This window comes from Gracilinanus agilis, chromosome 4 (genome assembly GCF_016433145.1).
Source record: "Gracilinanus agilis isolate LMUSP501 chromosome 4, AgileGrace, whole genome shotgun sequence".
NCBI lineage: Eukaryota > Metazoa > Chordata > Mammalia > Didelphimorphia > Didelphidae > Gracilinanus > Gracilinanus agilis.
In genome coordinates this window covers 199,889,706-199,914,766 of record NC_058133.1, presented here as the reverse complement: position 1 = coordinate 199,914,766, position 25,061 = coordinate 199,889,706, and the positions used below count along the sequence as shown (strand labels likewise).

The 25,061-nt window shown below is 45.3% G+C and overlaps 1 protein-coding gene across 1 annotated transcript; it reads left to right on the top strand.

The window, feature by feature from the left end:
* Window positions 1-1,848: 1,848 nt before the first annotated feature.
* ITGA2B (integrin subunit alpha 2b) lies at window positions 1,849-18,937 on the top strand. The gene is made up of 30 exons (XM_044672301.1): window positions 1,849-2,036; window positions 2,722-2,843; window positions 3,012-3,109; window positions 3,370-3,532; window positions 3,758-3,807; window positions 4,011-4,056; window positions 4,409-4,537; window positions 4,716-4,763; window positions 4,926-4,969; window positions 5,275-5,328; window positions 5,569-5,621; window positions 6,006-6,214; window positions 6,312-6,494; window positions 6,792-6,837; window positions 7,936-8,046; window positions 8,410-8,465; window positions 8,571-8,722; window positions 9,060-9,185; window positions 9,344-9,411; window positions 10,322-10,469; window positions 10,652-10,744; window positions 10,848-10,927; window positions 11,485-11,565; window positions 11,965-12,094; window positions 12,310-12,462; window positions 13,086-13,211; window positions 14,765-14,878; window positions 15,057-15,158; window positions 15,510-15,629; window positions 18,612-18,937. Exons 1-30 carry the CDS (start codon window positions 1,849-1,851, stop codon window positions 18,666-18,668), a joined length of 3,150 nt encoding a protein of 1,049 aa, XP_044528236.1. The 3' UTR covers window positions 18,669-18,937.
* The last annotated feature ends 6,124 nt before the right edge of the window (window positions 18,938-25,061 follow it).

Genomic DNA, 25,061 nt, shown 5'->3' with positions numbered 1-25,061 from the left:
GCCAGTTTCATGAACTCCACATTGCTGAGCACAGAAACACCATAAGCATTTATAGAACTGAACTTTATATTCAACCGAAGCAAACGAGACACAAACTGAGCTACTTGTGCTCTGGGGGATTATTGGGGAGAGTAAGGAAGCGGGAAACATCAGATATGATAAACATCTTGAAGGCATTAGATAGGACAGGAGGAAGAATAAAATTGAAAACTTTAATTCTGACCCATCATTAACAGTACTCACGTGCCAGACTTTGTTGTATATGTTTGAAGGGTTGCTACCTTGAGGGTTCACACATTCTCCGTGGAACATCATTATAATTATGAAATAAGCACACAAATGGTATAGGAACTTCTTATTTCAAATGAAGCACATAAATGAGGAGGAAAAAGAAATGCCTTTATTAAACATCTATATGGGCACTGCTAAGGACTTTATAAATATCTCATTTGATCACAACAATCCTGGGAGGTTTGTGCAATTATGAACCCCATTTTACAATTGAGGAGACTGAGGCAGGCAAAAATTAAATGATTTGCTTAAAGTCACACAGCTATTAACTGAGGCTGGGCAGGATTTGTATTCCAATCTTCCTGACTGCAGGCCTATTGGCACCATTCAGCTCCATAAAAGTAAACAGACCGGACAAGGGTGAGTAAGGTGGCTTTGGGTTACACAATGCTTCCTGGAACACACGGTATTTGAGGCGAATTCCAAAGGCTTACTCTACTGAGTGCCTAGTATGTCTCAGAGTCTGTTCTAAAGTAGCTCTACATTTTATTGGAAGCATATAGCAAAAACGTAGATGGTAAAAATCAAAATATAGGTGATAGAGTACTGGGCTCAGAGCCAGGAAGACATCTTTTCTAAGTTCAAATCTGCCCTCAGACACTTATTGGCTGTTTGACCCTGAGCAAGTCACATTATTTTTTGCCTCAGTTTCCTCATCTGTAAAAATCAAGTAAAGCCCAAAGGGGATCATGAAGTGTTGGGCACAACTGAAATGAACAACAAAATATACAAAATTTCTGTGAGGATGGCACATGCTTAATATTCAGAACAGTTTTAATCAGAGAACTGGGGTTCCAGGTGGGTGGCACAATAGATGGATCAAGCATATGAATATAGGAGGGATAGGTAACCTTTCCTTGCCCCTGACCTTTCCCTTTGTCCTGCTTCCTTCGCTATTGGCATTTCTGCCCCATATGCTTTTTTCCCAAAAAACTTACTCTTGTGTCCTGCTCTGGAGAGCTTCCCATCTCCCATCCCCCATTGTTTCCACTCTTCACACTGGTTCAACTTTCTGTCTTCTTCTGAGTGGCCAGAGCAGGCTAAAGACCAGAGGCCTTGGGCACTATTACTCATGATTTGCTTAGACCAATCAACTAAGCAAGAATTGAACCTCAACCCCATCTCCTTAGAGGAAGCCAGAGGGTTGTGGTCATTGGTAATAAGAAGCAAGGAAACAGCTGCTCCTGATATTACCCTGTTTTATCTGTCTTTCAAGGAGAGAGGTTGGGGGAAGGGAAAGGGAAAAATAAGTATTTTCTTCATCAGGGAGAAGGTTAAATCTTGCTCCCAAACCATAGGGTGCCACAACTCCCAAGGGACTCAGGAGTTCTGAATCTCAGCCCAATGCATTCATTCCCTGGGTGCTTTTCCCTACCTAAATCATCACACTCTGTGGGCGGTGGTTATGGGGTTGTTGTCTCATCTCTTGTCATTCAATGAGTTATTTTGAGGACCAGTTTGATAAGGAGCAACTTCCTGAGGTTGGCAGGGCTGGGGTAGGAGAAAAGGAGAATTGATCTGAAAGAGTTCCATTCAGAAGGCATCAGCATGAGGAGGATGGCTAGAACTCAGTGCCCGTTGCCTGCTCTATGGCTCTTGGGATGGACACACCTGCTTTTGGTGCCCGGTGGTATTCCCCCTGCCTGGGCCCTGAACCTGGATCCTGCATGGCCAACCCTCTACGTTGGCCCCAATGGCAGCCACTTTGGATTTGCTTTGGATTTTTACCAGGATGGCTATGGAGGGTGAGTCTTGGGCCAAGGGAAACTAGAATGGAGTGAGGGCTCTGGGCAGACCAGATAGTACAGGGGCATGGACAGATCTTCGTCCATAGGAGCACCATACATGGGTCCCTCAGATTGTCCACCCACCAATCCAGAGCCTGAAATTCTACAGTTCATTCTTTCCAGGTGTGAATGAAGTTTTTCTTTGTTAAAAGCTATCTTTGGGAAGTCCCACACTCAGCCCTTATTATGGGAAGGGCTTTGAATGGCCTTTGTGTAGCCTGGGGACCTTTCCAAAAGATTGAGAGTGACAGAGATAAAAGTTTTGTGTTAGGAGGTGGGAAAGCATCACAGGCTCTGGCCTGAAAGAGCACATATGTAAGGGGCCCTGGACATACTATGGTCAGCAAGAAAACATACCTGAAGAGAATTCAGGCTGGGCAGGAAAAGAAAAGGAACTGAAGGCAGACCTTTATTCTCCTGAGAGTTAGACTGTGGTGTCCCAATGTATCATTACACTTCCCCCCAGCTCACACCCCATGCTAAGGTTTATCTTCCCTGAACTCAAAACCCTTCTTAAATTAATTACTATGAATCCCTGCCCCAGCCTCTCTCCACAATGTTTGATCAGCATCATCTTCCTGGCCCATTCCCCGTTGGTGATGCTGACCAGTTGATCCCAGCTCAGGGTCCTTTCTGCCTGCAGCATTGGCATTGTGGTGGGAGCCCCACAGGCTGTAGGCCTCCAGGGGGAAGAGACTGGAGGTGTGTTCCTGTGTCCCTGGGCAGCCCAGGGCAGTTCCTGCAGCCCCCTGACCTTTGATCTCAGTGAGTCTTGGGCCCTGGGAAGGGGAGGAGATGGGAATGCTGCCAGGAGGTGCGGTAGCTCAACTCCGCTAGGAGAGAGGCCTTTGATGGGAGGAGAGCCGGGCAGACAGAGGGACCAGGAAAGGGGTGGCTGCTTACCTCCAACCGGGCTTCTCTCCTCCCTTCCAGAGGATCAAACCAGCAAGGTGGGGCCCGTCACCTTCAAAACCTTCAAGACCAAACAGGGCCTTGGTGCATCCGTTGTCAGTTGGAAGGACAACATTGTGGTGGGCACTGGGCAAGCATGGGTCCTGAAAGGATGGGGACTGGGCAGGTGGATAGAACTGGTACAACAGCTAGAGCTTGGGCACTGGTTGGGCAAGTGTGCAGGAGAATGGTATGAAGAAGCACTGGGTGAATGCTGGGTCTCGCGGGCAAGGGTGACGAAGGGGCAGAGAGGGGAAGGGAGAGCCATACCACGAGCCCCTAGGGTGAGGGGGGCTGCTGAGAGGAGAGTCCTTGAGCACCGCCCCATCCCCTCCGCCAGGCGTGCGCTCCCTGGCAGCACTGGAATGCGCTGGAGCTGACCGAGGAGGCCGGACAGACGCCTGTTGGGAGTTGTTACGTGGCCCAGCCCAAGAGCGGCCGTCGGGCAGAGTACGCTCCGTGCCGAGAGAATGCCATGAATCAGCTCTACTTGGGGAACTATCGTGAGCCTTGGCCCTCGCCCCGCAACTGCAAACCCCTGCTACCAGACCTAGTCCCCTCTCCTGGGCTTCTCCCCAGAAGTGGCCACGCCTCAGAGGAGGGCCCTGAGGGTGGCCCGTCCCTCCCCTTGGTCCCACCCCTTTGTGGCTGGGCGGGGCTTCTTGGTCAGGTATGTAACTGACCAGACTTCAGTTCTCAGCATCTTCTCTCTTCCTAACCCCATCCAGGCCGAGACTTGCGCTACTGTGAAGTAGGGTTCAGTTCCACCATCACCCAGGTGAATGAGCGGTACCAGAGCTGAGGACGAGGGAAATTAGAATGAGGGAGAGGGTAGCCATTCCCAAAGGGTGCTTAGCCCATCAGAGGGCCTTAATAAATGTTGCTTTGATTTGAAATATTGAATTGGAGCAGGCGTGGGGTGGGGTGGGAGGTGTCTGTCAGCCTAAAGCTTCCCTTTTCTCTTCTGTGATTCCCTTTCAGTCTGGAGAGCTGGTCCTGGGGGCTCCTGGAGGCTACTATTTCATAGGTACCGTCCTTCCCCTATTAGTCCCTCCCATACTCGGTCTCCCTTCCTCTTCTCCTAGCATTTGATTACTCTGTGAAGTTTTCCCCTGTGCCCCAGGGGCGACAGGTGTCAGGACACCGTCCTTGGCACCCTGAATGAGTAGACTGGGAACCCAGGTTCCCTGACCCTGATTCCCCATCCACCCCCCACCCCTACAAGACAGGGACCCAGGCTAGGCAGTGTTGCAGCAGAGAAAGCCTTCACTGGCCCCAGACTCAGTGTCTAGCATTTAGAAAAGGCCCAAATAAATACTTGTTGAATGAATAAATGCAATTCTTTTCATCTAGAACAAAAAACAATTCTCACTCACCAGGTCTGCTAGCCCGGGCTCAGCTTTCTGACATCGTGTCCAGCTACACCCCATCTGCCCTTCTCTGGACTGTGCCCTCCCAGCGCCTGAGCAAGGACGTCTTTGAGTCTGAGCACCGGGACGCCTACAGGGGTAATGTGGCCCTTCCATATTTCCCACCCCATGGCTAATACCTGGATAATTCCTAGGTCCATCATCTTGCCTATACTTATTCTAATCCCTCCTCTTCTTATCACTCCTTCCTTTCATCCTTTCCCCCTGGGGGGAGGGCAGGGATAGGTCAATGTCACTGAATACTTCCTGTCCACAGGGTACTCTGTGGCTGTAGGAGAATTTAATGAAAACCCTAAAGATACAGGTAAGGCAGATCCACCCAACCAAGGGCTCTTGCTGAAGGCGGGGAGGTCAGGGAAGAGGGAGGCATTTCCAAGTGCCTAAGATATGGAGGAGGAGGGGTGATTCTAGATAGACCCCGACCATGAACCCCAAATTGCTCAGGGGCTGGGCTATTCTTCTGCAGAATATGTACTGGGTGTCCCCAACTGGAGCACAACGCTTGGAGCGGTAAGTCCCAGTCTTCCTATTTTCATCACCATCTCTCCTCTCCCCCAAATCGGTTCCCCTCTTAGTCCTCTCAATCCACAACTCCAGAATGATCTATCTTTTTTCTCCTCCTTCTCATCACCTTTTCTATTGCTAGACCATCCCTTAATTGGACCAGTGGTTAAGAAAAGCCCTTGTGATGGGCTAGATTCCCCATAGTGGAGCCAGCAATTAAGAGGAGCCTTCATAATTCCTGCCAGGCCCCTAGTTTCCCCAAACACGTATCCCTGTCTGTAATGGAACTGAGGCCTCTAACTTCCCCACAGGTGGAAATTTTTTACCAGAACCACAGCATCCTACAGTTGCTTCAAGGAGAGCAGGTTGGGGGAAAAGGGAGCCTGGATGGGGAGAAGGGATTTGGGCTGGTGGGAGAGGGCAGTCCGAGGATGGGAGGGGCTATGCCTGTTCATACACTGTTCCATTGTCAATGTTGAGTGCAAGGCCACTGGGCAGGGATGTGTCTGGATGCTGAGGACTATTTGCATTGCCCTGAATTGAAAAAGGAGATAGAAACCCTGGAATGTAATACATATCCCATATATAATAACATATCCCTACAGGTTGCTTCATATTTTGGGCATACAGTGGCCGTGACCGACATCAACAGGGATGGGTAAGGAGGGGTGAAATCCCACTTCGGGGAAGTATCCTATTGGGCAGTATGTTTGGCATTTCAAAAGGTCTAGCCCAGTGGTTCCCAATCTTTTTTGGCCTACCACCCCCTTTCCAGAAAAAATATTACTTAGCCCCCTGGAAATTAATTTTTTTTTTCATTTTAATAGCAATTAATAGGAAAGATAAATGTACCTGTGGCCATCACCACCTCCCTGGATCGCTGCAGCACCCACCAGGGGGCGGTAGCGCCCACTTTGGGAATCACTGGTCTAGCCTCTCAAAATGAGACTGGGGTTGAGTTCAGACCCTTCCCATATCCCCCTGCTAGAGATGCTGTCCTATTCTCCTCTTCTTTGGAGTGACAATACACACCTTTTAATAGGAGAGATGACCTACTGGTAGGTGCCCCACTCTTCATGGAGCATAGAGCCAACCGAAAGTTGGCAGAAGTAGGACGTGTATACATCTATCTGCAACTGCGAACCCCACACACCCTGAGCAACCCCAAGCATCTGACTGGCACAGAATTATATGGGCGTTTTGGCTCAGCTATTGCTCCTCTTGGTGATCTGGACCAGGATGGGTACAATGGTAAGGTCAAACGCAAAAGAAGGAAAAGGAAGAAGAGACCTGGGTTCTGAGTATGCTGGATGAAAAGCATAATAACTGCTTCTCTTTCCTTTCTCAGATGTAGCAGTAGGGGCCCCATTTGGAGGCTCCAATGGACAGGGCCGAGTGTTCATATTCCGGGGGCAGGATGAAGGTCTGAGCCCACGCCCATCCCAGGTTCTAGATAGCCCTTTCCACCAAGGTTCCGGTTTTGGCTTTGCCCTGAAAGGGGCCACTGACATCGATGCCAATGGATACCCAGGTGTCTGCCTTGTTTCTACCATGCTGCCCCCATTCTAATCTAGTGTGATCATTCTTGGGACAGACCTAAAACAGATAGGACAGTTCCTCAGACACTGCCTCCCAATGCCAGGGAACACTGCGTCTAGGAAATCATTCTATCCCACTGCCTACGCTTGTCATTCAGTCATTTTCAGTCATTTCCAATTCTTTGTGACACCATTTAGGGTTTTCTTGGCAAAACTTCTAAACTGGGGCAGAGAAAGGCATAGTCTCCATGTGCAATATTTTCATTTCTCACTATCTCCTGTGCTTACAGACCTGCTGGTGGGGGCATTTGGAGCCAACCAAGTGGCTGTATACAGGTGAGCATTGGCATGGAACAGTCCTCATAAGAACTCTGTGACCCCCTTTAAAAGTATATATGGAGGGGGAGCAGCTAGGTGGTTCAGTGGATTGAGAGCCAGGCCTAGAGTTAGGAGGAAATGGATTCAAATCTGGCCTCAGACAATTCCTAGCTGTGTGACCCTGGGCAAGTCACTTAACCCTCATTGCCTAGCCCTTACCACTCTTCTGCCTTGGAGCCAATACACAGTATTGATTCTAAGGTGAAAGGTATGAGTTTAAAAAAAAAAAAAAAGTATGTATGGGGATGGGACAGCTGGGTGGCTCAGTGAATTGAGAGTCAGACCTAGAGGCATGAAGTCCTGGGTTCAAATTTGGCCTCAGATACTTCCTAGTTGTGTGACTCTGGGCAAGTCACTTAACCCCCATTGCCTAGCCCTTACCACTCTTCTGCCTTAGAACCAATACATAGTATTGATTCTAAGATGGAAAGTAAGGGCTTAAAAGAAAAGTCTGTATAGGTATCCCTTCCACATCATGACTTTCCTCATTGTGGTTCCGATATATCATTGATCAGAATAAGAAATTAGCTGGGAATTTCTTGAGAATTTTGCAGAAATCTCAGACAGCACACAAAAGCCAGCAGATGATACAGAAACAATTTAGAAACTCAGAAATGCATAAAATATATGTGTAGTATTATATAAGATCGACATATTATATCTTTTGATACCATAAATATACACAATTTCTTTTTTAAAGTTAAAATAAGTAAAAAGTTAAAGCTTGCCCCCCGCCAAAATGTGAAAGCCAGCAGATGACACACAAAGGTTAGAAAATGTAGAGGTATCTTAACACTGACCCACATAGAGCCTATGACCAAATTCTTAACCCAAATTTTACAATAAGTTACTGTAAACACCCTATAAAAGAAAAAGGATAAATTCAGACTTCTTCTCCGGTACAAAGAGAGGGCCAAAAGATTTTACAGGGATTTTCCAGATTGTGGAGGTGCCATGCCCCTAAACCCCTGGAATGTGTAAGGGATCCCTGAACTTACAGGGGCCATATTAAGATAGGGGTGGGGCAAGCATATGAGCCTGCTGCATCTTCCCTAGGGCTCAGCCTGTGGTGTGGGCCACCGTCCAATTACTGGTGCCAGAGGTACTGAACCCAGCTGTGAAGAACTGTGTCCTCCCTGACCCAAAGTCCGCGGTTTCAGTCAGCTGGTGAGGAGGAGAAGAAGGGAGGGAGGACAGAAATGGCTCCTTGAGCATGGGCTGAGGAGGACATGATTGGGGATGTGGACTCGAAACTACCACACCAATGCAATGATCAACAATTTGGAAATAGGTCTTGAACAAGGACACATGTTAAAACCAGTGGAAATGTGCATCGGCCATGGGTGGGGAGAGTGCGGGGGGGGAGGGGGGTGAAGGGGAAAGTAGGAGCTTGAATCATGTAACCATGTTAAAAATGAATATTAATAAATGATTAAAAAAAAAAGAAAAAAAGAAATGGCTCCTTGAGAGTGATGAGCTAAGCTTTGGCTTGAGGACCTTGATATTTAAAAACTCCTTTTTCTCTTCCAGTTTCAATATCCAGTTGTGTATCAGCATCACTGGGCACAGAATCCCAAAGAAGCTTCGTGAGTGTCACTGCCCAGATTTAGGGAGCACGGGTTTGGGCACAGATGGCGAGCTTGCCTACGGTGGTATTTGCTCATCTCCTTCCCCCTTTCTTCTGTGTCCAGGTATAAATGCTGAGCTGCAGCTGGACCGGCTGAAACCACGACAGGGTCGGCGGGTGCTATTGCTGGGCTCTCTGCAATCAAGCACCACTCTAGAATTAGAACTAAGCAGTGGACATACCCCTATTTGCCACAACATCGAGGCCTTCTTGCGGGTAGAATAGGGGCAAGATTTGGGTTGACAATGTCAGAAGCTTAAAGAGCATCATCAGAAAATATTTCAGTAGGATACGGTTCTAGAATGACATTGCACCCGTGCCCACTAAGGAATTTCAGTTGATGTCAAATTGTTGCAAATAGCTATAAATGGTAGCTAAACAAATCTAATATCCTATTCCCAATTTTTCCACCACTGTCTCTGAGCTTTTCTATCCCAGCCTTCATGGCTCCTTGTAGTGAGACTGGACTTGTTGAGGTAGGGGGAATAGAGATGGGAATTTCATGGAGGGGCAGGGTATTCTTGACACTCCACTCCCATTATCTCACCTCCAGGATGAGGCTGAATTCCGGGACAAACTGAGCCCCATCATGCTCAGCCTTAATGTGTCCCTCAAGAATGAGGGGGCTGGAGGTCCCCTGCCCCTTGTACTGAATGGAGACACTCACGTACAGGAACAGGTAAGAGGAGGATCAGACCAGGAGAAAGGAGCTGGTGGAGAAGAAATGGACGTGAGGCTGAGGGGACCAGTTAAAATTGGGAGTAACACAAAGGAAGTAGACTGGGGAAATTACTTGGTCTTGGACCCAAACTCCTGATATAACAACTTTCTCTCTAGACTCGCATCGTACTGGACTGTGGGGAAGATGATGTATGTGTGCCCCAGTTACAACTCACTGCCAACGTGTGAGCAGCCTCCCCCCTCAATCCCTAATCTCATATTCTCATCCAACCTCTGTCCCTTTACTCCTCGATGATCTGGGATGAATCACTTAAACTTCTCTGGCCTTCAGTTTCCTCATCTGTAAGATGAGAATTCAATTCAGTGAATACCCGCTTGAAAGGGAGTATGCAAGGCTTCCAGCTCTGAGCTCGGATTTTGTGAACTCTGTTATATCTACTCCTCTCTCCTTCCATCTTCCCTGTCCCCCTTTTAATTTTTTTTTTTTTACCAATGACATGTAATAACAAATTTCCGCAAAAGTTATCAGTTACATGATCCAGATTGTTTCTATCCCTTCTTCCCTTCCCTCTCCTGGAGCTGGCAAGTCATTCCATCTGGGTTATACATGTATTATCATGCAAAATATATTTCCACATTACTCATTTTTGTAAGTGAGTAAGCTTAAAACCAAAACCCCAAAACAGAAACCCAAACAGATAAGTGAAAAATCATATGCTTTCATGTATTTCTACTCCTGGAGGTGGAGAGCATTTTTACCTATCCTCTTTTAAAAACAACAACAAATGCTTACCTTCTGTCTTAGAATCAATATTAAGTATTGACACCAAGGCAGAAGAGTGGTAAGGGCTAAGCTTGCCCAGGGTCACATAGCTAAGACGTGTCTGAGGTCAGATTTGAACCTAGAACCTCCTATCTCTAGACCTGGCTTTCTAGCCACTGAACCAACTTGTCATCCCCTTCCGTACACCTTTTTACCTTGAACCTTCCTTTTATCACCACCCCAAATGGCCTGATCTCCATCTCATCCCTCCCACACTATATGTGCCCATCGTGCCCCACCGCATCTATATGATTCCGTCATCCCTTGTCTGGCTCATGCCCCCAGCTTTCCTCTCACTGTGCTTCCTTTAGGAAAGGTTCTCCCCTCCTAATTGGGGCAGACAATGTGCTGGAGCTGCAAGTGAACACCTCCAACGAGGGGGAGGGCGCCTACGAGGCCGAGCTGGCGGTCCACCTTCCCCCGGGTGCCCATTTCATGCAGGCACTGAGTGATGTCAAGGTGAGGCTAGGTGGACGGCTGAAGGGAGGGCATTCGAGGCTCCTTCTGCCCTCAAGCCCCACACGTCACTTGGAGCCCATTTTGGAGTGGGGTTTGAAAAGTAGTTATTATTCTAGCATTTGGGTTTATTGGTCCCAAACGGTACCAGTGAGTTCAAATCCTTCCCTGTCTCCCCTGCACAGAACTTTGAGAAACTACTTTGTATCCAGAAGAAAGAGAATGAGAGTCAGATAGTGCTGTGTGAATTGGGCAACCCAATGAAGAAGGATACCAGGGTAAAGGGGCACAGCTACAGAAGAGGACTGAAGGTGGGAGGAGGGAAAGGCTGGAATGAAGGACAAGGAGTATCCCTGACTGGGTCCTTTCTTGCCTTTCTAGATGAGAATCCTGATGCTGGTGAGTGTAGGAAACCTGGAGGAAGCTGGGGCCAGTGTCTCCTTCATGCTGCAGATTAAGAGGTATTGAGGTTTCCCTCTTCTATACATCTGTGCCTTCAGCCCCCACAGTGGAACATGCCTGATATGTTCATCTAGAAAGGACATCCAGAAGTCCTAGAAGGACTTTCGAGCCCATCTGGCCCAGGCCCCTCATTTTACAGGTGATGAAATGGATGTCAGAGAGTACAGAACATCAGGTCACCCAGGCAGGACTAGAACTCTGGTCTCCAAACTCCAGTTTCGAGGCTCCATCCTCTGCCATACTGCCTCATCCCTTCATCTTCCCTACTCCCAGGCAAGAAGGCTCAGCAGCTCAGCAGCAGTCCAGTTTACTTCCCCCAAGGAAGACGTTTATTCCCTTCATTTCTCAGGGCCAAGTCTGTCTCTTGGGCATCAAAGTTTAAATCCATTTCTGCAGGCTATGATACAAGTCCTTCTGTGCCCTCCAAGAAGCCAGATGTGTCCCCAAGGGACACAGTCCCCCAAGGGAGTTCAGTCCTAATGCTCTTATCCCCGCAATGATGCCCTTCCTGCATACCTTCCTCCTCTCCATCTCCTTTCTTCCTCTCTCTCAACAGTAAGAACAGTCAAAATCCCAACAGTGAAGCCCTTCAAATAGAAGTGCCCGTTAGGGCCAAAGCCCATGTGGAGCTGTTTGGGTGAGGGGGCTGAGCCTGGAGGAAACACTGGCTCTTTGAAGGGAAGGGAAAGCTGCTGAAGTGGGGAGGGAATGGAATGGGAGAGAGGGGGAAGGGAAAGTAGAGGAGTAGGGGAGAGGGAGACAGGGGAAGGGGAAGGAAAGGAGAGGGAAGGGAATGGGAGAGAGGGGGAAGGGAAAGTGGAGGAATAGAGGGGAGGGAAACAGGGGAAGGGGAAGGAAAGGAGAGGGAATGGGAGAGAGGGAGAAGGGAAGGTGGGGGAGCAGGTGGGGGAGGGAAAGGGAAAGGAAAGGAGAGGGAAGAAAGGCAAGGAAATGGGAAGGATGATGTTGGAATGAAATGAAAGGGTATATAGTAAAAAGAGGGGGCTCAGCCCAATGGGGTTCTGGTGTTTGTCAGGAACTCTTTCCCAGCTTCCTTGGTGCTCTCTTCACTCCATGAGGGGACCCTGGTGAATGAATACTCAAGAAATGTAGAGAATATTAAATTCAAGATAGAAGATGCTGCCAAGGTGGAACATGCATTTGAGGTGTGGAGCAGCTGGGTAGAGTGTGGTTAGAGAATGGGCTGGAAAAGAGAATCTCCCGTGTCTTCAGGCCCTTGCCTTGTGTGGCCTGTAGTCCCCCAGGTTTGGATGGAAGGGGATGGGGAGAGGGTAGCAGAATGGAAGCCAGGATGATCCTGTCAGGGGAGGGAGTGAGTGGGGTGCTCCATGCTTGACTCCCTTTCTTCCTCCTCCCCAAGCTCCACAACCAGGGTCCAGGGACAGTGACTGGACTTCAGCTTTGGATAGACTTCCCTAGCCGTTCCCTGTTTGATGACGTGCTCTATGTGCTGGATGTTCAGGCCCAAGGAGGCCTCCAGTGCTCTGTTCAACCTCCGCCCAATCCCTTCAATGTAAGTCTGCCAGGATGGCAGGGCCGGGTAGAGATGTGTTGAATAGGAAGGAAGTTGGACAGCAGATCGGAGTGACTAAGGGAACCCTAGGGTCAAACAGAAAGAAATCCAATACATTTGTACAACCCAGTGAAATTGCTCATTGGCTCTGGGAGCGACGGAGAGGGAAGAGGGAAGGGAAAGAGCACAAATCATGGAAACATGGAAAAATATGTCTAAAAAATAAAAGAAAAGAAAAGAAAAAAGAAAAGAAAAGAAAAGTTCAAGCAAGGGGAAAAAAAGAAAGATAGAAAGAAGGGAGGGGAAGGAGAGCCCAGGATAGCTGTCCCAGAATTCCCAACTTCTGAATGGGACATCTTCCACCTCTACAACTCAACAGCCAATCCAAGGGGCTGGAGGGAGGTCTGGGGAGAGAGACAGAAAACTTCCCTTGAATTTAAGTAGGTGAGGGAAGGGGCAGCCTTCGGGGGTCCAAGGGATAGGGAGTGGAAAGTCAGGTGTTCCAGCTTGGAAACCTTCTGGGTGAGTCTGTGAAAGGCGAGATGGGAGCATTCCCATTGAGGGAGGTTAGAAAATCTGTTCTGTACATAGAATCTGAGGATTCTCTGCTTTTACCTCTGCAGCTGACAGTTGGGCCACCTACCCCTGTTCCCAGCTCCACCCCCACTCCCCATTTCCAACATGAACGAGAGAAGAGGGAAGCTCTTACTCCAGAACATCTAGGGGAGCTCCAAGAACCAAAACTCTGGGTATGTATCCAGTGTACCCTGTGCCCTTCAGTGGGGACAAGGGCCACCTGGGGAGGAAACCCTTTGTTCAGCTCCCTTTTATCCATTCAGCATCTGACTCCCTCAAGTACGCTTCATTCCTTAAAAGCGGCCTTTTCCCCCCGAGTGTGTCTAATGATGATTCCTTGTCATTGTGACCCTCCGCTGGCTATGGAGTCTGGGTGGACTGGATTTTCCATGCAAGACCTGAGGGCTATATGAATGGAGAAAGGGTTGGAATGAAAGAGACCAATAAATACTTATTAAGAATTCTGGATTTGATGTCCAACAGATTCCAATCTAGACTCTGTTCCTTACTCTCTGTGAGATTTTGGTCAAATCCCATTTCTCCAGGCCTCAGTTTCACTATCTATAAAACCAGTGGGTTGGAATATTGCTATCCAGTTGTTTCATTCATGTTCAACCTTTGGAGACCCCATCTGGGACTTTTTGGACAAAGATACTGGAGTGGTTTACCATTTCCTTCTCCAGCTTATTTGACAGATGAGGAAAATAAGGCCAACTGGGTAAAGTGACCTGACCAGGATCACACAGCTAGTAAGTTTCTGAAGCCAGATTTAAACTGAGGTCTTTCTGACTCCAAGCCTGGCACTCTCTCTACTACCTATTATTACTTAAGCTTCCCCAATGGGTTGGAATAGATGAACTTTAAGGTTCCTTCTACCTCTGAGTTCTTTGACCTGTGAAAGTATTTCCTTTGTAAGGCATTTGAAAGACACAAAGATGCTTAAGATTGTGCCTGCCCTCAAGGGGCCATCAGGGGCCTCCTGGCTGAGCCTTGGTCTTTCAGAGCGGATACATGTGTGCACATCTTTTTGTATTTATGCGTCTCTCTATATGAGTACGTGTGCCTATATATGCACATCAGGGTGTACGGGCATCATGGATAGACTTCTGGGCTCGAAATCCAGAAGACTCGCATACAAATTCTACTTCTGACATTTTCAATGTGGCCCTGAGCAAGTCACCTCTTTTTTTTTTTTTTTTTTTTTAACCCTTACCTTCCATCTTGGAATCAATACTGTGTATTGGTTCCAAGGCAGAATCCAAGGCAGAGGAGGGGTAAGGGCTAGGCAATGGGGCTCAAGTGACTTGCCCAGGGTCACACAGCTGGGAAGTGTCTGAGGCCAGATTTGAACCCAGGATGTCCCACCTCCAGGCCTGGCTCTCAATTCACTGAGCCTCTTAGCTGCCCCTAAAATCCCTTTTCCTTAACATGTTCTTAACCTCAGTGTTTATCTGTAAAATAGGAATAATAATAGCATTTGCCTTATGGGAATGTTGTGAAGTTCAAGTGTGATAATGTGCATGGAGGGCCTGGCAAACCTTAAAAGGATATATATATATATATATATATATATATATATATATACACTAAGTCTATGGAAAGTGATGAAACTCCTCATTTTCTGCCTGCTGAGGGAGGAAAAGAGTGAGTCTGGGAGTGGAGGGAATGAGAGAGCTGGAGGGCAGCAACAGAGAGTAACCTGGTGGCGTGGTGATGTCCCTTGCAGAATTGCAGCACTTGGCACTGCACCTCGGTGTCGTGTGAGCTGAAGCAGATGGAGCGAGGCCAGCGGGTCATGGTCACCATATCCACCATTCTATGGATGCCTGGCCTCCTGGAGGTACCTCGGGTGGGAGCCAGCAGAGCAGAACACCAGCCCTAGACCGCTGGCATCCTAGGGAGAGACGAAGCATATCTGTGCGTGGAGACAGGTCAGGGTGCGCAAATTCTGCTGAGTAACTGTATTTCCTTCCTTCCTTCCCTTCCCTTCCCTTTCTTCCTGGACCTTCTCACCCCAGAGGTCCCTGGACCAGTTTGTCCTGCAGTCTAAAGCCTGGTTCAACGTCTCTGGGCTGCCTTACAATGTGCCTGCTGAGAGCCTGCCTCATGGAAATGTTGTGGTTGGTTCAGGAGGGTGGAATTGTAGCAGCAAATCTTGACGGAATGGGGGAGAGTGGGGACCCGGGGCCCTGTCCTTGCCTCAGAAGGGTGTTGGTGATATGTTTACCCATATGGGGAGTAAAGGGTAAACCGCTGCTCTGGGGACCACTGGGTCATTGCCCCATGGGAAGGGCGTTTCTGAAATGGGATGGGGGGAGAAGAGGGGGCCAGGGACCCCATCCTTGCCTCAGAAGGATGTTGGGGGATATGTTTATCCTTGTGGGGAGCTGCTCTGGGGACCACTGGGTCATTGCCCCATGGGAAGGGCGTTTCTGAAATGGGATGGGGTGGGTGGGGGGATTTCCACCCAGGTGGAGACCAGGCTGCTTCAGGTATCTCTGGAAGAAAGGGAGATTCCCACCTGGTGGGTGGCCGTGGGTGTGATATGTGGTCTCCTGCTGCTGGCCTTGCTCATCCTTGTAATGTGGAAGGTAAGGAGGGGCAAGAATATCCTACTGGTTTGGCTTTAGCGCTGTGGGAGTAAGCAGTCACCCCGTCTGTGGTATAACCAGATCTGAGAACATCCGTTGTCCCAGAAGCCTTCCCACCTGAGAATGCTGTGCCTGAGCTTCATTCCTTTGAAATAAGCACGTTCTCTCTAGTGGGCTCTCTGGTTCTCTTAAATCACCAACGTGTCTGTAGAGGGAGTAGAGAGGGATGCAGTTACGACAAGTCATTAATACAGTCATTGGAATGAATGAGTCTATCAGAAGGCCGCAACTGACTTTCTCTTTCTTTGCTTTCCTTGATTAGTCACCATTGTTGTTGTTGTCATTCAGTCATGTCTGATTCTTTGGACCTATTTGGGGTTTCCTTGGCAAAGATACCGGAGTGGTTTGCCATTTCCTTCTCCAGCTCATTTTATAGCTGACGAAACTGAGACCACAAGGGTTAAGTGACTTGCCCAGGGTCACACAGCTAGGATGTGTCTGAGGTTAGATTTGAACCCAGGACCTCTATTCTATGGGCCTAGCTCTCAATTCACTGAACCATCTAGCTGCCTGCCACCAATAATATTTATTAAGCACCCACTATGTGGCAGGTATTGGAGCTAGAAAGAAAACCAAAAGACAATCCTTGCCTTCAAAGGATCTCACAGTCTAATGAGGAAGATACTATGCAAATCACTAGTTACAGACAAGTTATATACAGGATAAAATGGAAATAATCGACAGAAGGAAGGCCCTAGAATAAGAGGGATTGAGTCCTTGCTGTCTAGGGAAGGAGGAGGACAAGGAGAGAAGAAGAGAAGTTGGATCATCACAAAATGGTAGAAAATGAATGTTAAAAATTATTTCTATATGTAACTGGGGGGAAACACAATAAAATATTACTGTGGAGGTGTGTATGGAGGAGGGGGGGAATTGCCAAAGGTTTCCTGTAAAGTAGGCTCTTTAGCTGGGACTTGAAAGAAGCCAGGGAAGCCAAAGGCAGAGACGAGAAGGGGAAACATGGGGAACAGCCAAGGAGAATGCCCAGTTAGAAGCTGGAGTGTCTTGTTTGAGGAACACCAAGGAGGCCAGAGTCCCTGAGTCACAAGATAGGGTGTAAGGCATAAGGCTGGAAAGGAGAGGGGGGCAGGTTACGAAGGGCTTCAAAGCCAAACAGATAATTCTGTATTTCCTCGGGGGGGGGGGGGGGGGAGGGGGGTATCAGGGAGCCAGTAGCCACTAGAGTCTGTTGAGGGTAACATGGTCTGCACTTTGGGAAGATCTTTGACAGCTGAATGGAAGATAGACTGGAATGGGAAGAGACTTTGGGCAGGGAGACCATCCAGAAAGTTACTGTGGTCATCCATTCATAAGGTGGTGAGCACCAAGAAGGCGACAGCCTCTGAAGGAAGAGAAGAAAACTCAAGAAATGATTTAAAGATAAAATCAACAGACTTTGGCCATGAATTGGATGTGCATGAGAATGGCAAGTTGAGGATAATACCTAGTTTGCAAGCCTGGGTAACTGAAAGGATGGTAATACCTTTGACATTAATAGGGAAGTTGGAGGGGCAACTAGGTGGTTCAGTGGATAGAATTCCAACCCTAGAAACCCAAAGACCTGGGTTCAAATCTGGATCATCCAGCTGTGTGACCCTGGGCAAGTCACTTAACCCTAATTGTCTATCCCTTGTTGATACTTAGAATCAATTCTAAGGTAGAAGGTGAATGTTTAAAAAAAGAGAGAGAAAGAATGAGACTGAGAAGAGTAGTCAGATAGGTGAGGAAATGAGGAGACAGTGGTATCCCCAAAACCTAGGGAGAAGAAATAATAGAAACTCCTCAAGGACAGGAACTGCTTTCAATTTTTATTTGTATCTCCACAATGTCTGGCACATAGTAAATGCGTGTTGATTGTTTATTTGGAATTAATAAAAAGGGAAAAGTATAAGTAGACAAAGGCAATTTTGGCCCGTTTCTCAGTTTTGCTGAGGATAAGGTAGGGCAGGGGTGGGTGGGAGGAGTGGTGGAGACAGAATTAAGAGAGTAATTGGGGCACATACTCCCCATTTCTACTTCTTCAGTTGCTTATCCTGTATTTGAAATCTTAGATTGGTGCTTTAAGTTAAACTGTTGGGGCAGCTAGGTGATTCAGTGGCTAGAGAGTCAGGCCTAGAGATGGGAGGTTCAACTGTGGCCTGAGATGCTTCCTAGCTCTGTGACCCTGAGCAAGTCACTTAACCCTCATTGCCTAGTCCATATTTCTCTTCTGCCTTGGAACCAATACTCGGTCTCAATTCTAAGATGCAAAGTAAAGGAGCACCTAAGTGGCACAGTGGATAAAATGCTGGACCGGGAGTTAGAAAGACCTGAGTTCAAATCTGGCCTCAGACACTTCCTACCTGTGTAATACTGGGCAAGTCACTTAACTCTGTTTCCTCATCTTTCAAATGAACTGGAGAAGAAAATGGCAAAGTACTCTAGTATCTTTGCCAAGAAATCTCCAAATGGGGTCACAAAGTATCAGACACAACTGGAATGACTCAGGGACAACAAATTCAGATAAGACAGAAGATAAGGGAAGAGGGAGAAAGAAAGAGGAAGGAAGGAAGGAGGGAGGGAGGGAAAGGAAGGAAAGGAGAGAAGAGAAGAGAAGGAAGGAAGGAAGGAAGGAAGGAAGGAAGGAAGGAAGGAAGGAAGGAAGGAAGACTGAACAGAGTTTCATCTCTGCTAAGACTTTGGGTAGGTCATATCTCTTCATTTGAGCCTAAATTTCCTCCTTTAACCAATGAGACAATTGTACTTGATGACTTATCAGGTCACTTCTAGCTTTAAATCTATGAGCCTTGGGTTCAAGTTCTTGATTTCACTCTGAAATGGCCCCTCTCTGGGTCTTTTTCCTCTATAAAATGTTTTATATTGGAATAGCTGGTCCCTGAGCTTGAATATTCTATGATTCTATTCTCCCACCTCCTTTTCCAGGTTGGCTTCTTCAAAAGGAATCGCCCACCCCTAGAAGAAGAGGAAGAAGACGAGTAAATGAATACTTCCTCTCCTCCCTCTTTCATACTTTACAGTTGGATTTGCTGCCCTCTTTGCCCTTCCCATTCTCCATTGGCTGGATCCACCTGCCTCTGATCCCTAAAGTCACTCTTTGGGTATGTGGAGGGTGGAAGAAGGAAGGCAGGATTGAGCCTGGCCAGACAAGCCCTCCCAAATCCAGGCTTCTCTTGCTGCCCTCCCTGGGCATGGATCTTTTGGTTCTGTCATAATTCCCAGAAAAATGAACCCTAATAAATGAATCTGATGCCCAATTCCATATGGTTCTGTCTTCTATGTATGATTGGAAAGGGAGGCTTTGGGAAGGACTTGGCTCAGAAAGGGCTCTGGTTTCCCCTTGGAACTGGCATTTCTAGAATGTGATAGTTGGAATAGAGGAGTTGGGCGTGGAGAAAAAGATGGGGAGTGTATCTGACTTAATCCCTTTGTGAGTTTGTTTGTTTTTTTTTTCATTTTTTTATTTTGCCTCCTGTCACCAAAGGTAAGTCCCAATTCAGCCTCAACCCCAGGTATCTGAATAAAGGCAGTGAGGATGTAGAAATGTTGATTGGGAGTGGGGGAATGTATGAAAGAGAATTGAAGAAATAAAGAATGAGAAAGTGGAATTGGAAGTTGGGGGGGGGGCTTCTTTTTCAGTCTACTCTAGTCCAACTTTCCATGACTCCATTTGGAGTGTTCTTGGCAAAAGTACTGGAGTGGTTTGTCATTTCCTTCTCCAGCTGATTTGACTGGTGAGGAAACTGAGGCGAACAAGGTTATGTGACTTGCCCAGGGTCACACAGTCACTTGTGTCTAAGGCTAGATTCATACTTGGAAAGATGAGTCTTCCTGATACCAGACCTGCACTTTATCCCCCTAGCTACACCAATGGGAATAGAGAGATGGAAGGAAGGGAGAGGGTGGAGAGGGATGGGAAGTAGGGGTAGGATGGGAAGGAGGTGGAATTGGAGAGAGAGGTGATAAGTTTGTTTGATGATATACACAGCAGTGAGGTGGGGCATTGAGATGAGAGGATGGAACATTGGGAGGGTTTAGGAGTGAGTTTGGGAGGCAGTAAATCCCTTTGCTTCAGGCACTAGGTAAATATTCCTTGGTGCTAATGGAAGGCTAAAGCCTAGAATGAGCTGAGATAAGCAGAAAGGACTGAATGGGAGAGAAAGGACTTCACAAATGTTTAGAAAAGAAGATGAGGGGAGGTGTGTGCTGCTTGGGAAAGTGTGTGATGGGAAGATCTTTGTAGCAGCACAGCTTTTGGCAGTGGACAGAAAAATGTGGGCTGGCTTCTAGCTCCTGGCTGCTCAAGCGATCTTACCCAAAGAATTGGATGTTGTGGACAGAATACTGAACTTGGAGTCAGGAGACATTCCTGTTCTTGTGCTAAGACTAGATCTGTGACTCTGGGTTAATCATTTCTGCTTTCTCTTCTGCAAAATGGAAATATTTGCACTACCAATCTCAAGATTTTATGAGGAAATTACTTTGTAAATCTTTAAAAATGCCCTCTATATGAACTATTTGATTTTTATAAGAACTGGAAATGAACTGATACTGAGCGAAATAAGCAGAACCAGGAGACCATTGTATACTGAGACTGAAACATTATGGGACAATCAAAAAGGATAGACTTTGCTGGGGGCAGCTGAGTGGCTCAATGGATTGAGAGTCAGGCCTAGAGATGGGAGGTCCTAGGTTCAAATCTGGCCTCAGACACTTCTAGCTGTGTGACCCTGGGCAAGTCACTTAACCCCCATTGCCTAGCCCTTACCACTCTTCTGCCTTGGAGCCAATACACAGTATTGACTCTAAGACGGAAGGTATGGGTTTAAAAAAAAAAAGAAATAAAAAAAGGATAGACTTTGCTACTAAAAGCATTGCAATGATCCAGGACAATTCTGAGGGACTTATGACAAAGAATGTCCCCATCTCCAGAGAAAGAATTGTTGGAGTAGGAATGCAAGTGAAAATATATATATCACTTCTTTATCTGGATATGTGATTTAGGGTTTTGGTTTTAAAAGATTACTCTTTTACAAAAATGAATAATATAGAAATAGGATTTGAGTGATAATATATGTATAACCCAGTGGAATTGCTTGTAAACTCTGGGAGTAGGGAGGGAGGAGAGGAGGGAGAGAACATGAATCATGTAACCATGGGAAAAAAATTTTTTAAAGAAAAAAATGCCTTCTAGAGAAGAACTCAAAGCTGTCAATATTTCTATGGAAAAAAAAATGCTCTCAGGACAGCTAGGTGACTCATTAGATTGAGAGGTAGACCCAGAGATAGGAGGTCCTGGGTTCAAATTGGGCCTTAGACACTTCTTAGCTGTGTGACCCTGGGCAAGTGATTTGACCTCCATTGCCTAGCCCTTCCACTCTTCTTTCTTGGAACCAATACACAATATTGATGCCAAAATAGAAGGTAAGAGGTTTATTTTTTTTATGCTCTAAATCATTCTTAATTAGAGAAATGCTAATTAAAACAACTCTGGGGTACCACCTCAGCTAGGTAGTGAAGTGGATAGAGTGCTGAGTCAGGAGTCAGGAAGACTTATCTTGAATTCAAATCTAATCAGACATTTACTAGCTGGAGGACTCTGGGCAAGTTGCTTAACCATTTGCCTCAGTTTCCTCAGCTGTCCAAAGAGCTGGAGAAGAAAATGCAAACCACTCCAGTATCTTTGCCAAGAAAATCCTAAATGGAGTCACAAAGAGTCAGACACAACTGAAAAATGACTAAATAAAATTGGGACCCTGCTGGTGGAGTTGTGAATTGGTCCAACCAATCCAGAGGGCAAAGGGCTTTAAAAGACTGCCTGACCTTTGACCTAGCCATCCCACTGCTGGGTTTGTACCCCAAAGAGATAATAAGGAAAAAGACTTGTACAAAAATATTTATAGCCATGCTCTTTGAGGTGGCAAAAAAATTGGAAAATGAGGGGATGCCCTTTGATCAGGGAATGACTAAACAAGTTGTGGTATCTGTTGGTGATGGAATACTATTGTGCTCAAAGGAATAATAAACTGGAGGAATTCCATGTGAACTGGAAAGACCTCCAGAAATTGATGCAGAGTGAAAGGAGCAGAGCCAGGAGAACATTATACACAGATACGGATACACTGTGGCACAAGCAAATGTAACGGACTTTTCTACCAGTAGCAATGCAATGATCCAGGACAGTCCAGAGGGACTTATGAGAAAGAAGCTATCCACATCCAGAGAAAGAGCTGTGGGAGTAGAAACACAGAAGAAAAACATATGATCAATTACGTAGTGCATTAGGGATGTGATTAGGGTTTTGATGTTAAAAGATCACTCTACTGCAAATATGAATAACATAGAAATAGGCTTTGAACAATGATGCACGTAAAACCCAGTGGAACTGCTTGTCGGCTTTGGGGAGGGGGATAAAAAGTGTGGTGGGTATTATGAATCATGTAACCATGGAAAAATATTCTAAATAAAAAAAATTTTTAATGACTGAATAACAATTACCTCACACCTATCATATTGACTACTATGACCAAAAGGGAAAATGACAAATGTTGGAGGGGATGTAGAAAAATTGAGACACTAATGCACTGTTGGTAGAATTGTAAAATGATGATACAATCATTCTGGAGACCAATTTGGAACTATGCACAAAAGGCTATAAAACTTTATATACCCTTTAAATCAACAATAGCATATAGGTCTGTGTTCCAAAGAGATCACAGAAAAGAGAAAAGGACCAATTTGTAAAAAATATATATTTATAGCACCTCTTTTTGTGGTGGCTAAAAACTGGAAAAAGAGGAGATGTCCATCAATTAGGAATGGCTGAATAAGTTGTATTATATGATTGGGTTGTATTTGTTTTTAACTTTCACCTTCCATCTTAGAATCAATATTGTGTACTGGTTCCAAGGCAGAAGAGTGGTAAGGGGTAGGAAATGAAGGTTGAGTGACTTCCCCAGGGATGCACAGATAGGAAGTGTCAGAGGCCAGATTTGAACCCAGGACTTTCCATCTCTAGGCCTGACTCTCAGGCCACTGAGCCATGCAGTTGCTCCCTGTATTATGTGATTGTGATGGCATACTATTGTGCTATAAGAAATGATAAACAGGATGCTTTCAGAAAAACCTGGAAAGACTTACTTGAACTCATGCAAGTTGAAGTGAGCAGAACCAGGAGAACAGTAAGGGCTTTATTATATAATGATCAACTGTGAATGAGTTAGCTATTCTCAGCCATAGAAGAATCCAAGATGAGATAATTCAGAAAGATTTATGATGAAGAATATTATCCACCTCCAGAAAAAGAACTGATGGAATCAGTATATTGAAGCATACTTTAAAAAACTTCTAAAATTTTTTCTTGTTTTTTATCTATATTTTCTTTCCTAACATTACTAATATGAAAATATGTTTTACATGACTGTACAAGTATAAACTATATCTAATTGCCATCTCAGGGAAGGAGGGCGAGAGAAAATTTGGAACTCAATTTTTTAAAATTAAAAAAATGTTTTACCAATTACATGTAATAACAAATTCCCACATAAGTTTTCCAAAGTTTTATTATCCAAATTGTATCCCTTCCTCTCTTCCTCCCTTCTTCCAGAGTTGACAAGCAATTCAATCTAGGTTATACATGTATTATCATGAAAAACATCTTTCCATATTATTTATTTTTGTAAGTGAATAAAATTATAAAATGAAAACCCCAAATAAACAATTGAAAAATCATATACTTTCATCAGCATTCTGACTCCAACAGTTCTTTCATTGGAGGTGGATAATATTCCTCATCATAAATCTTTCTGAATTGTCCAGGATCACTGTATTACTGATAGTATTTAAGCCTATCACATTTGATCATTCCACAATATTGCTGTTACTGTGTACAATGTTGGTGGAACTCAAAATTAAAAAAAAAAAAAAAAAGTGACCCTGGGCAAGTCACTTAACCCCAATTGCCCAGTCATTACTTCTTCTGCCTTGGAGCTGATACTTAGTATTGATTCTAAAACAGAAGGTAAGGGTTTAAAAAAAAAAAAAGATATCAACCAGTGTAAACAATTGTAGCATTAGAGATGCCCAAAAATCCAGCATAGAAGGAGAAAGTAACTATAAAATCAGCAAGAATATACTTAAGGGGAAAAAAATGGATTTTCTGCAAGGATTATATTGACACCTAGAAGAAATGAAACAAGACATTTTTAAATGACATATAAACTCTGGAAGAAAAATTTGAACATCTAGTAAATAGCTCAGAAAGGAGAGTAGTTAAATTTTACCCACTCCTTGAAATTTAGAATAGACCAAAAAGAAACCAATGACTCTTTTGAGGCAGCAAGACATATTAGAACAAAATCAAAATATTGGAAAAAAAAAGTCAAGGTAAGATAGCTTATATCAATAACAACTAACCTGAAAAAGGTAAAGGAGAGATCATTTAAGAATCACCGGACTCCCTGAATCCATGATTTTTTTAAAAGGCCTAAACATTGTATTTCAAGAAATCATAAATGAAAACTCTATCTATTGGAACTTGAGGGCAAAGTGAATACAGAAAGAATCTATTAATCCCTTCTAAGGAAAAGTCCCAGGAATGTCATAGCCAAAATCTAGAATTTTCACATCAAAAAAAAATATTGCAAATATCCAAAGGAATTTCCCTCAGGAATATGGCCCACCAGCTCCTACTAAAAATGAAAGATTTTAGAATACAATATCCTAAAAGACAAAAAATTGGGTTGCAATCAAGAATAATTTACCCTGCAAAGTTGAGAATCATCCAATAAGGGAAGAAATGGATCTTTAATGGAAGAGAGGGCTTTCAAGCATTTCTGATGAAAAGATCAAAGCTGCAAAGAAATTTTAAAATACAAACCTAAGAGAAAAGAGATGCCTAGAAAAGTACATCTATTTAAGCAATTCGAAGGGGCTCTATGATGATGAAGTGCTAATATTCTAAGAAGAGAAGAAACAATCCTCCCATGAGGACTTTAATGTTTTCAAAAGTTATTGAAAAAGGTAAGAAAAACAAAAAACTAGGGGGTGAACCGGTTGTCCTGAGAATTTTAAGAAGAAATAGAGAAGCAATAGTAAAAGGAATACACACTAATATAGAAAGAAGGAAGAAAAAGTGATTGGAATTTGCTATTTTTCATAATTGAGATGCTTGAAAAGATTATATGAATATGGGGGAAATGATGGGAGGTGGGCATTAGATGAACCTCTTGGTTGGGATGGACAAAGGATTGAACACACATACACAAACACAGAGCTTGGTGTAGAAATAACGTCAAACTTAATGGGGGGGAAAACAGGAATAAGAAGGGGATGGGGGTTAAGACAAGGTAATATCAGGGTGGGAAGAATCCCAAG